Source organism: Acinonyx jubatus, chromosome B3 (genome assembly GCF_027475565.1).
Source record: "Acinonyx jubatus isolate Ajub_Pintada_27869175 chromosome B3, VMU_Ajub_asm_v1.0, whole genome shotgun sequence".
Lineage (NCBI taxonomy): Eukaryota > Metazoa > Chordata > Mammalia > Carnivora > Felidae > Acinonyx > Acinonyx jubatus.
In genome coordinates this window covers 45,599,675-45,613,367 of record NC_069386.1, presented here as the reverse complement: position 1 = coordinate 45,613,367, position 13,693 = coordinate 45,599,675, and the positions used below count along the sequence as shown (strand labels likewise).

The following is a 13,693-nucleotide window of genomic DNA, read 5'->3' as shown; positions in this document are numbered from 1 at the left end:
CTTTCAAAGATTTGAGGGAGTGTCAAGTGCAAAAAAACTTAGACTTGGTGTGTATACCCTCCATGGAGATTTGGTGGAAATTAGTACACAGCAGGTACTCAATAAATATTTATTACTATACTTATATATTGAGTATGTGAAATTTGTACACCAGTATTTATATACTAATTATAAAATATTTAATCCCTACATGAATGAAATTATGGTGAGATCAAGTTATATTCAATAAAAGGAAGACTCTTCTAGCAATTGGGGCTGGGCTAAATATAGACCCTTTTGTCACAGGACAACAGTCATTAGGCCTGTCTAGTGGTAGGCCTTTCTGGGTAACCTCCAGGGCTGGAAAGCTTGGATTCAGAGATTCAAACACCAGATGATGGACATTGTGGGATGTGTCCCCTTTAAGGTCCTTTCCAGCCTGGAGACTAAATTAGCCAGTTGGAAACCAGGAAAAACTTGTGTCATCTGAAGGAAAGGAGCAGGAGGGAAGTTGTTTCATAAACTTGGGACAGCAACACAGAAAAAGACGGGAGGGGAGAGACCGCAGGATTGCTGGAAACAAGATGGTGGGCGTCCTTTACCCCTCTGGGCATCAGTCTCTATTAAGTGAGAGAGAATGGCTAGATGATAATGGTTTCAAAGTGCCAGGAGGACAGGGAGGGTGGGAACAGTTCACATTGACTGGCGCAGTTGCTGACTCAGTAAGGGATGCAGGGGCTGCCTCAGAATGGACTCTGGGGATGCCAAACAGTTGGGTTTCTACGTTCCCAACGTAGGGTTTCTAGGGATCCTACGTTCCATTAAATTCAGGCACAGTTTATCTTATAATGAAGAAGAGGGGAGCAGAGTCAAGAGCTGTTGAGGGACCTTTAGAGATGTCTCCTGTGATTTCAGGTCCTTTCCATTTGAGCTAAGAGAGAAAGAATACTGACTTTCTCTCTGAAACCCCGGCTTGCATTGAAAAGGGCAGTGGCTTCATTGCATACTTCATTCAGTGTGGTTTGCATACTTCATTCAGTGTGGTCACAGGGTTTCATCCCTGTGCTCTCAGGCTTTTCTGAGAATGTGAGGAGCAAAGTGAAGCCTCTAGCCCCACATATTTCCCCCCTGAGTCCTGGTGCAATGCTGTCCTCCTTACTCCTCCTGAGAGTTAGCTGGGGCCAAACCATCCCTGACACACCGCCACTCCGGGGGCAGGAGAGTGACACAAGCCTCCCTCAGAATTCTGCAGTGTGCTGGGAGATGGGGCCCGGTCTTGCCTCTTTCCAAGCATCTGCCCTGAAACAAGTCACTCAGAACCAACTGAAGCCTCAGGTTAGTCTTCTGATAAATGGCATCAATAATACCTGCTTAATACACGGTAGGTAGCAGTAAAATCCCTCAACAAGCAGTTATTTTTCAACCTTTAGCCAGCCCTCTCTCCGTCCCAACCTTGTTCTTATAATGCAATCCTATATCATGTTACATGCTCTTCCAATTCCTGTCTTCAAGATGTGCCACTGAGTATCTTGGTGATAAGAAAATTGCTTGGTCTTCTGGTCAGTGGAGGTCCAGCCTCACTGAGGGTTCCCATCTCTTACCCGATGCTTATCCCCATATGATCTCCTAAGCCTCAGTCACTGTGTTCACTTCATTCACCTTTTCTCAAAGTGAGTTGCCAGTTTCTCTAAGAGCCGTGGGTTTAAGCCAGTTATTATGTATAGCTAAGTAGAGAAAATGAATATTAGAAAACTCTGATGCTCCAACCATGGGCGACCCCTGAAGGTTCTGTATTCTTTAGGCTTTGTGGAGAGTTCTAGAGAGTACCAACTGTTAGTCAGTGGACACACAACAGAACTCTGGCTACCATGGCTATATTTCTGGGTCAGTTTATCTCAAGAGCACAAAACTGTTTACCTCTAAGTATTGTTCAAGGATATTCCACAATTTAATTAACAAACAGTCATTCATTCAGCTGATATTTGTTGGCATCTACTGAGCCAGATACAGCTCCATGGCTGTTCCTTCCTCAACGTTCAGGGTCTGGTGCCCAATCTGACAAGTAAGCAGATCTCTCTGTAGCAGGGTGATCAGGATTGTGATAGGAGTAAAGTCGAATGTAATGGAAGTCCAGAGGTGGAAGCTCTTCCCTGGAAAGTCTTTTCCCACTCTCCCAGGCAGGAGAGTGGGAAAAGACTTTCCAGGGAAGAGCACCCTTGGGATAACATGATTTTTTGAATACAAATACTTTTAATCTTCTTGTGTTGGAAAACAGATGAAAGGATGAGGAACTCAAATTCTAAAATCAGTTGCCTGGTTCTCATCCTGATTCTTCTGCTTATGAGCTGTGTGTCCTTGGCCAAGTTTCTTAACCTGTTTCTCTGCAAGTTTCCTCATCTGTAAACTGAGAGTAATAGTGGGATTTGTCTTGGAGCAATTGGCTGGCTCAGTCAGTGGAGCATGCAACTATTGATCTTGGAGTTGTGAATTCGAGCCCCAGGTTGGGTATAGAGATTACTTAAAATAATAATAATAATAATAATAATAATAATAATAATAGGATTTATCTGATGGTTATTAGGAAGTGCTAATGAGATAAACATATGAAACACCTGGCACATAATAGGTATTCAGTGAATAGTGTCCATCAATTAGTGGTTAAGTAAGTAAAACAATAGTTTGGAAAATATAGAAAATAAATAGTGGGGAAAATACCAACTAGAATGCACCACTTCAGAATACCTATTATTGTATTTCTTACAATATTTCTTACAATGTTTTCTTACAGTATTTCTTTTATGCACGTTTTTAAAATATGAAATACAACGTGCATATATTTTTTACTTAATATCATAAGCACTTTTAAATATTATCATATAGCTTTTATATTTATTGTGTTTAATGGCTGTAGAGTAGACCATAAATAGACACTCCCATTATTATTTTTAGCTTTTTCCCTATTTAATATGTTTTTAGATCTCTTCCAATTTTTTAGCACTATAAATAATGCTGAAGTGAGCATGTTTGTTTTATGATTTTTTTTTCATATTTTAGATTATTTCCAGGGTATGGTTTTCAGATACCTAGCTGGGTCAAACTGAATAGATAGTTTTATGGATTTTTTAATGCATATTGCTAAATTACTGCTGAATTTCCTTTTGAGAGTGGTACATTTAGTTCTGCCAGAAGAGCCTGAGGAAACTGGTATCATTTCCCTAATGTTTAGTAGTGTTTGCATTTTTCCAATATGAATCAGATTTTCCCACTTATTTGTTTCTTAATTCTGTTTTTCTTATGAATTTTCTGTTCATTTCCTTTACCCATTTATCCACTGGTGTCTTGCCAGTTTGACTGAGGGCCTTAGTTCATTGCTTAGCTAGCTGGGTAGTAGCTTAGCAGAATGGTGTAGTGAAGGTAAGAGTCACCGGAGCTGAACTCTCTGGGTCCACACCTGACTGCCACTCACTGAGTTTGACCTTGGCACGAAACTAATGTGTGAATGAGGATGACACTGGCACCCACATCTAGGATTGCTCACCAATACATGTTAGTCATTACTAGGTTTGTTCTTTAACAAGAGGGGGTAAATTCTGCAGTGGGCAAATGAGTAGAATACAAGTTCAATCCCTTATGTATTTTCTCCTTCTGCAGGTAGTGGCCACCATGTTCCTCCTCATGATTGTCTTTGCCATTTTTGACTCCAGAAATTTGGGAGTCCCCAAAGGCCTAGAACCCATTGCCATCGGCCTCCTGATTATTGTCATTTCTTCCTCCTTGGGATTGAACAGTGGTTGTGCCATGAACCCAGCTCGAGACCTGAGTCCCAGGCTTTTCACTGCTTTGGCAGGATGGGGGTTTGAGGTCTTCACGTAAGTAACAGTGGTGTCGGGGGAGAGAGAAAGATTCATGCTATGCTTTACTGGGGAGAGCTGTGTTTGGACTATGGAAGTCAAAGAGAGTTCAGACGGGAGCACGGAGGTTAGGGGCACACTCTGGTCATCAGTATGGAATATTTCACTAGTGATTTGTGGTATGCAGTGTGGTAGGGGATGGATGGGGAAGACAGACATGGACACAGATCCAGAGAAAGAGAGAAAGAGACAGAGAGAGAGGCTCCAGGTAAATTCCAGAAGAGATAGCCTTGTCCTACATAATAATAATCAATCCTCAATTGATATATGGTTTTATGTGGATATTTTGGTTGTATAACTTCTCTGCAGATTCACTTTGATACAAAGTTGTGGCAAGAATTTACATATTCCGATACTACTATAGGGCTCTTTCTAGGGAATCATGCTATGTATGCTTCAGTCATTCAACCTATCTTTACTGAACACTATCTGTGCTGTGGTCACTGTGCTAGGTAAGGAAATTTCAAAATCAGCTAAGACACTAGCCTTGAGCAACATAATAAGTGCTCTGGCAACTCCTAAAACTAAGTGCTAGGCAAGAGAGTAACTAGCTAGCTATGCCTGGGGAAATTGGAAAAGGCATCACTGAAGAAGTGAGAGCTGAGTTGGGTCTTGAGGTATGAGTAGGAAGTCCCTGGTAGAAGAGACATAAAAGAGAGCCTGTGTATAAGAAAAGGCAAGACGCCATGCTTTCTACCTCAGAATGTGCTGTGGAAACATGCCAACTGTCAGGACCAGTCTTCCAGGACAATCTGTACCCATTTCTTCCTTCCCACTTTTGCCCCATAAAATCACAGTGGCCTGTCCCCATCCATTTATCACATTTCTCTCTGGGAAAGGAACTCACTTGGTTCATCAGGAAACAGGGCTCTAATACAGAGAAAGAGAGGCAGGAGAGACATGTGTAAGGAAATGTTAGTTTGATATTTGCTATGAGAAAAGACTTGAGTGTTTCTAAACACTGACCTATACATATAGTCATATACATGTTATGACTTATTTAAGTGTAAGCTTAAAGTGTAAGCTGGGTTGTCTTCTCCAATGTGAAAAACTAGCTATTGAAATAACTGATACCAGTCAGAATACCAGAGACAGGGTTGAGAGCTGCTAGAGTATAAGCATGCTGAGGACAGGGACCTGGCAGCTTCCTCACTGCTGCACTCCCAGTGACAAGACTCGGGTCTGTCATATACAGAGTCTCATAGAAGTTAATAAATGTCTGAACAAAATAATGGATAAACACTATATTCCAGACATGTCCTAAGAGAAGAGGGATACAAAGAAAACCAAGCCACATCCCCTATCTTTAAGAAACTAGTAATGCAGTGAATTTTCTAGAGCAGTGGTTCTCAACCAGAGAGGTGATTTTTTTCTACCCAGAGATATTTAGCAATGCCTGGAGACATTTTTGGTTGTCCCAACTGGGGAGGGTGGAGATGAAAGTTGTTACTGGCATCTAGTGAGTAGAGGCCAGGGATAGTGCCAAACATCCTACAGTACCCACAACAGATCCACACAACAAAGAATTATTCAGACAAATTGTTAAGAGTACCACAGGTGGGGGCGCCTGCGTGGCGCAGTCGGTTAAGCGTCCGACACTTCAGCCAGGTCACGATCTCGCGGTCCGGGAGTTGGAGTCCCGCGTCAGGCTCTGGGCTGATGGCTCAGAGCCTGGAGCTTGTTTCCGATTCTGTGTCTCCCTCTCTCTCTGCCCCTCCCCCGTTCATGCTCTGTCTCTCTCTGTCCCAAAAATAAATAAACGTTGAAAAAAAAAATTAAAAAAAAAAAGAGTACCACAGGTGAAGGGCTCTTGTTCCAGAATGATTACCACTAGAACATGAAAAGGTTGAACAAAATGTCTCCAACTAGGAAGGATCTTTTGTATTCTTCCAACAGAGAATGAAAAACATATGTCAGAAAGATAACCAGAGCCCAGAATTAACCTATGAGTTTCGTTAATTCCACCTTCTTGAGCTTCACTCTAGGAGACCACTGCCCCCATGACCAGGTCACCTCAATTAGCTTCACACAGACCCTGAACAAAGATGCCTCAAAGGCCTCCCTTTGAGCCCTGCTTGGTGATTCATCCAAAGCTCTAAGAGTGATCGTGGTTCTAAGATAGGCAGAGATTTTCCCTACTCTCTCTTGGCTTTATTATGTATATGCAGGAGATCATGTCTGTGGCAAAGTGCTACAATCACCTAGTGCCAAATTGAGCTCCGTGTCCCTCTGTCAGGGTCTTCTCCCTTCATTCATTCATTTATTCATCCATGCAGCTACCTGGGCTCTCATTCAAGGAGCTGTGCTGGAGATGACAAAAACCAGTTGCTGTCCTTCAGCTTTATTTGTGTTTTGTTTCAGAGGGGTTAGCATAGGCTCTTACACAAGTTGAAGTTGTCAAATGGCATTAAACAGATTTGACTCATTAAAACCAGCACTTGAACGGTTTTCAGCTTCAAATTTAGGAATTATAGGGGTGGAAGTAGGGACATTTTATAGTATTTGGACATGTTTAAACAGGGACAAAGAGGATATTTCAGGCAGAGATGCTGCTGTATACGAAGACAAATGTTCAAATGACATGTGATCTAGTCTATCTGGAAGGGTGCATGAAGAAGGCTGGAAAGGACAACTCTTGTTAGATCACAGAGGATCTAAACTCCCAGAATGAAAAAATTGGGTTTTGGCCGCTCCCTATTGTGTAGATTATGGGAAGTAGCAAAAGATTTAGAGCAAAAGTTTGATGTGTTTAGAGCTCCAATTTAGCAAAATTAATCTGACATCACTACATAAAATGGATAAAAAGGAGAGTAGAGGATCAGAAGCCAGTTAGGAAAGAGCTGGCTGGCCGATAATCATCAAAAATTTCTGAGAAAACCTTTGAGGGATAACAGGTCTCCAAAGTATTCCCAGACTCTCCCATCCTTTCAGGATTCCCTATCCCTGATAAGCATCTCAGAAGATATCCCAGCTTGGATCTACACCCACGGTCTCAGATAAAACCAAGACTGCCTTATTCTCAAGTCCTCACTTGCCCCTGTAAGACAGGCAGTGAGGATGATGGAGGAGTGGAGCACCGGAGGGTCCAACGAGGGCAAGTCAACAGACTCTAGCTGACTATTGCTTTTCCCTTAAATATTAGGATGTTTCCCATCTAAGCTCTCTCCACTAATTCATATTAAGTTGTTTATGACTTCATAGATGAAGGATCTCAGGAGTATTGTTAATATTTTAAATAGTTTACCCAAAGGAATGAATCCCTGATGATGGTATGTACCTTGAGCAAATAACACAGACGTTTTCCTGGGATATCCCAATCACAGCATGCAAATGACACTGTGGACTTTTAAGACTGGGCCAAGAAGGATACTACATGTGAGGACCTTCATTTATGACTTGTGACCTTGGCACAACAGGTTCAGACCTGACAGAAGGAAGAGCCCAGCCAGTGAAAAGAGCACATGTGTCCTGGAAGATATCTGGGACACTAATCTGTTAAATGACAGTGAGATTCGCCATTAAATCATGACGAACGAAACAAAATGGTAGACAAATTAGATGGCTTAGACTTGCTTCAGGTGTTTACCAAAGAGAAGTCTCCTAGCTCTTTAAAGCCCATGTGCCTCTCCTAGGAAAAGTCCTTGGGGGCTTGTGAAGGGGCACTGAGAAAGCAGCCAAGAGCAGCTTCCTCTCTCCCGTGCCGTAAGAGTGACATCTGGTGGCTGCTGTGCTCACCCTCGGTGCTCTTCCCTCCAGCCTGCATTCCTAATCTAAGATTTTGGAGTGCTTGAATGATCCAGGTAGAAGAGACCACCATGCAGATGAAAGAACGAAGTTCAAGGGCAGGGCTTATTTCCTTTATTATCCTTTCTAATCAAACTGTGATAGAAACAAAAGGCCACATGGAACATATATGTAGTTATTAAGCAGAATGATAAAAAGGAAAGCCATCAACCTTTTCTAGGTAGGACAATGTGAAGTCCTCAAGTATATGTGTGTGCTCTTGCTATTTCCCCTGCCTCCTCTGCATTATCCTGAATATTTGTGTTTACCATTCCCCTGCTTTAAAAAGTTTTATCTGAAATACATAGGTCGTTGAACAATATATTGTACAGTTTTGCTTGCTTCTGAAGATCATGTTCCTTTCTATGGAGCTATTTAAATCAATTTCCTGTCTCTGAAAAAGATGGTGACAATTTACAAAGGCATCTGCTTTCTCCCATAACTATACTTTTAGTATAATGTACCGTCATTGAAGACTTCTTCAGAAGACAGAATCATGGCACAAAACCCTTATCAGAGAGGAACTTTAAGCTGTGACCTCGAAAAATAAGCATGTAACTAAATTATATTTAGTAGGTAATTCATATATCCACCTTTCATTTTTTAAAATTAATTCATTCATTGATAAACATTTCCTGATTGTTTATTTTGTGGTTGCCCTCATAGATGGATGATTTCCAGGAACCCCTCCACACCTTTCCATTCATTATCCCCAGGATTCATCATTTCAGGATACAAGAAAGGCAATTCCTGAGTAATCAACCTGAACTATCCCTAGATGTCTTCAGTTTTGACAGTGGGTTCAGGGACTATATTTTCTGAAAGGAAAATAAATGGGGCATATTCTCTCAAGAGTACTCTTAGGAAAGTGGAATAGATCATCTGAAATCAGGTAAATGGAAAATCCAGGATGATGGTTGCCAAGCTACAGTGAGTGTCCTTATGCTTAGTTCTTGCTGAGTTAAAAGGGAACCATGAGCCTGAGAAAGACTGGCTTGTTTAGTGGATAACTAAACAATAATATCAGGAGAAAGGTCCAAGTGCAATATCACTAATTTCTTGTTTGATTTCAGAGCTGGAAATAACTTCTGGTGGATTCCTGTAGTGGGCCCTTTGGTTGGCGCTGTCATTGGAGGCCTCATCTATGTGCTTGTCATTGAAATCCACCACCCAGACCCTGACCCAGACTTCGAGACAGAACAAACTGAAGACAAAACAGATAAATATGAACTTAGTGTGATAATGTAGTAGTGTGCTCAGTTCTGGGTTTGCAATTGGCTGAACTAGTATTCTCTTCAGAAAAGATGGCATCCAGGCATCTGTGTTTTCATAAGACTAGGATGGAATCCATCCAATTTTCTCTGTTAGTCGTGTGAGGCACCTAACTGTAAAAGCATTCAAGTAAAAGCTTGCAAATGCCGACCTCTTCTCCACCAGCTTCCCCCAGAATAGCACTGAATATTCCCTGCTCTGTTTATTTTATCCTTTGATGGGAATCTTTATTAGTGGAGGAGCACTAATCACTTAGAACTTTGACCATGGACTTATTTGGATGATCTTAGCTGCATTACTTGTATGAAATGACATTACAAAAGCCTTGTTTTCAAATTCCACAAAGATTACATTTTGAGTATCAACCAAAACTAAATTGAAAGACAAAATAGTGATTTCAGTTAATATGTCCACGGATTAGCATTAACTCTGTAGTTATGTTATGCCACTATCTTTGTATGAATACAGATATTCCTCAAACCTGGGAATAAAGGAAATGTAGACTACAGCTGGAAAGCACAGGGGAAGGACATTGTGGCATTCAGAAACCTCAGAAGACAAGACAAATTTGGGAAACCAAATGGAATTTTTTAATGGAAACCATTTATCAGATTAATCTCTTGCTCTTTGCATTTTAGAGGGCACCAACTAATTTCCTTGTCTTTGGTATATAATAACCTAAAATACAACTGTAACCTCAGTCATGAAAAATTCATCACTCTGTATTTTTAACTCAAATGTGTTTTCCTAATTGTCCACTTGAGGATAGACGTTTGAAAAAAGATGTCAATGGCTGCACTCATCCATTATTCTTCACATGCCCTAGAAGTCAAAACTGAAAGCCACTGGAACCTGGACTATTCAGGATAGAAGGTCCCTGGAAAGATAGCATTACCTTACTGGGCTTTACAACTCACAAAACACTTCCATATTTATTATCTAATTTAATTCTCATGGTGATTGTTTGAGGTATATGCCATGCTTCCCATTTTCTCAGATAAAGAAACAGAAGCTCAGGGAAGTTAAGTGAGTTGCCGAAGGCCACAAGGAAAATTGAGCCTTGTCTAATGCATCCTACACCTTTCTGAAGATCAATAACTGGCCAAGATTCTTGGCTAGCCAGAAGACATGGACTGGCAGTTGCCAGAATGTGCACATCTTCTGGACATAATGTTCCTGGGATCCTAAAATATAAAGACCTTTATCATCTGGTTTTATTTCCACTGTTACTGAAGCACTAACAAAGGAAAGAGGTAGCAATTTGGTTGTACTTTTCATGTGCTGAAAAACGTTATCAGAAGGCCTCTCTTGCTTGCACTTGCTAAATCTTGCTCCTCTTCCCCCTCCTTCCTTCCCTGCCAATCACAAACATTACATTTGGGGAATTTCCTGTTGGTCAGGCTCTTCCCTGTGAAGTGCTCTAATTGATGTTGCTTTGGTGACAAGTTTACACAAGCTTGTAACTCACAAGCACCAGAGAAATTGCCCTACACCAAGTGATTCATTCTCAAACTGTTAAAAAGCCCAGCCTTCCCAGAGGTATCCACTCTCCCAATTGCTTTGTGATGATCGCAGAACAAAAAGTAAATGTGAAATGTTTCCAGTGGCCTATGTTCTACCATCTACCAACCTGGAATTTTTTTTTCCTTGCTCTGAAACTACCTGGATATTTCCTCTTTGAAATAAAATTAGTGTTTTTTTTTTAAGTTTTTAGGAGTATTATGACTTCTAAGTACATATGTTCATCCTGTCTACAAATTGAGATCTCCTGGGGAGCTTTTAAAAATTACTAATACCCAGTTATTCTTTTGTAAATATCACAGTGATTCAGATGCATAGCCAGGGTTGAGAACATTGAGTTAGTTAAATTATATGTGTCTAAGCTTTCTTTGAGAACCATGTCTGGAGGTGGCCAGGTGATTCCTGGTAGCATTCACAGGCTTGGGATCCTCAGAGATTTGAGAGCAGTGGTTCTCAATAGGGGGCAGTTTTGCCCCCTTTCCATTCCCTTCCACCACCCCCTGCAAGGGGATATTTGACAATGTCTGGAGAGGTTTTTGGTTGTCATAATTGGGGCAGGAGATTTACTGGCATCTAGTGGATAGAAGTCAGCATGCTGCTAAACATCCTACAAAGGACAAGACAGCCCCACCCCACCCTCCACAATAAAGAATTATTCAGCCCAAAATGGCAATAATGCAGAGGTTAAGAGACCTGGATTTGGAAAAAAAAGTGAGGTGAGGAATAAGAGAAGACACCGAAACCCTGTGCCCTGGTTCAAGTTCTGCAAAAACAGAGATGCCAAACAAGTCAGGAACAGCTCCAGGGTAGATTATAATTATTAGAGGAAGAGGCAACGTAAAATTTTAGTTTTCAGGTTAAATTGTGTAATTTATGATCTATGCAGGTGCTCATTAAACACTACTTGGTGATTAATGACTGAAATTATAAAGAAGAAATGCACACTTATGGAAATCAAACCCAGGAAGCCTTTTTTTTTTTAATGGAAAAAAAAGTTCCTCTTGTTCTAGGTGCTCACATTCTCTCTCTGCCCCAGTTTACAAGTGAGTTTGCCTGTGGCAGGTTTTTATGCAAGATAACGTCTTTGTGGTTGAATGATCAGTATCAGAAGTCAATTAGAGCCAAATAACCTACTTTTTAAATAGATCTTTTAGGAGCTGGAATTTTAACATCCCCCACCCTCCTTGTCAATCATGAAACTTAATAGAAAGTATTTATTTTAATGACAAACAGAATTTCTCTATGATTCTCCAACTTGTTGAGATCTCAAAGCATGTCAAATATTGTAGGACTTTTTTTTTAAGTTTATTTATTGGTAGGGAGAGGCAGAGAGACAAGGAGAGAGAGAATCCCAAGCAGGCTCTGCACTGTCATCACAGAGCCCAATGCGGAGTATGAACCCACAAACCATGAGTTCATGACCTGAGCCAAAACCAAGAGTCAGACGCTTAACCTAGTGAGCCATCGAGGCACCCCAGACTTTTCTAACTAGTAAGAACCAAGGTTAATACTCAGCTGTTGAACAGGATAAGCAAAGGATAAATGTCACATTTAAAAATCTGATCCTTAAGATATAAATTATTGTTTCCTTTAAGTTGTTTACACACACATACACACACACACACACACACACACACACACGTCTTATATAAATGTTGTAGAATTTTTTTTTACCTCAATACCCGGGGTTCGTTGTTTTGCCACTTCGAAAAATGAAGAGGTGGACACAAAATGAGCAGCAGGCAGAAGTTTATTAGAGTATAAGACCAGAAAAGAATAGTATGAAAGCTCTCGTTACAGAGAGGGGGCATTCAAAAGCTAATGCCTGCAACTATAGGTAAGGGTCCTTGTTTTATAAGGTTCTGGTCAGCACCCATGTCCCTTCCCCCCTCATTCTTTCCCTTACTGGCTAGACAACTTTAGGTGCTGGGTTGTCAATTCCTAATTGGTTCCACTCCATTGTGTGAAGAGTCAGACTGGTCATACTGTCCTAAATAACACAAGTTTTATGGTTTAGCTAGGTATTTTTATTGTCAACACATTATACCAGATGTACTAAACAGACCATTCCATCCAAAAGCAATAGAACATACATTCTTCTCAAGGGCACATGGAAGATTTTCCAGGTTAGATCATGTGGTAGGCCACAAAATAAGTCTTAACAAATATAAGAGGATTGAAATTGTATCAGGCATCTTTCTGATCACAATGGTATGAAACTAGAAATGAATTGCATGAGGAATACTGGGAAATCCACCAATATGTGGAGACTAAACAACATGCTACTGAACAACCAGAGGGTCAAAGAAGAAATCAAAACAGAAATGAAAAAATACCATGGGGGTAAATATAAATGGAAATATACCAAAATTTGTGGGATGAAGCAAAAGCAGTTACAAGTGAGAAGTTCATAGTGAGCCTAAAATGTATATGCAAATGAAAAGGCACTAGAAGACCCAAAACAAATGAAAAAAGGAACAAAATTGGAGGACTTATACTCTCTGATTTCAGTACTTTCTACACAGCCAGGGACAGTGTGCTATTAACAGAGCATGTCCCTAAGGAGGGACAAATAGATTAATGAAACAAAATAGAGAATACAGACTTTGATCCACATTTATGCGGTAAATTGATTTTCAGTAAAGGAGTCCATGTCATCCTATAGAGAAAGGACACAGGTTTCAAAAATTAGTAATGAATAAAGGAATAGAAAAAAGGAAATCTTGACTCCTACTTCATAGTAACATAATACACAAACATTAATTCAAGATGGATCATAGGCTAAAGCTTCTAGAGGAAAACATGGGAGGATATATTTACAAGTTTAGGATTAGAAGAATTCTTGTAAAGGAATATAAAGCAATAAAAATAGGTTAATCAGACTTCTGCAAAATGTAAAACCTCTACCCATTAAAAGGTACCATTAAGAAAATGAATGTGCAAGCCACAGACTGGGAAAAAATATTTGTAATACATATGCTTAACAAAGAACTTGTACCCAGAGTATCTAAAGTACTCCTTCAACTCAATAAAAAAGACAAACAGATGTTTTTTAAATGAGCTAAGGACTTAAATAGACACTTTATTAAGGAATATATATGAATGGCCAATAAGAATATGAATGAAGTTCAAATCAAAATCATAATAATGTATTAAATTACAGGCACTAAAATGGCTAATTCCAAAAGAGACTTAATAACAGTAGCTGAACTCATATTATCAGTTGA

The 13,693-nt window shown here is 40.2% G+C and overlaps 1 protein-coding gene across 1 annotated transcript in view; it reads left to right on the top strand.

The window, feature by feature from the left end:
- The window catches only part of AQP9 (aquaporin 9), a 47,793-nt gene extending 37,142 nt beyond the window's left edge, over window positions 1-10,651 (top strand). Inside the window, exons 6-7 of the mRNA XM_015070891.3 lie at window positions 3,631-3,848; window positions 8,747-10,651. Coding sequence (XP_014926377.1) covers window positions 3,631-3,848; window positions 8,747-8,921 — 393 coding nt within the window. The 3' untranslated portion in view covers window positions 8,922-10,651. The remainder of the gene's footprint in view (window positions 1-3,630; window positions 3,849-8,746) is intronic.
- Window positions 10,652-13,693: the final 3,042 nt, after the last annotated feature.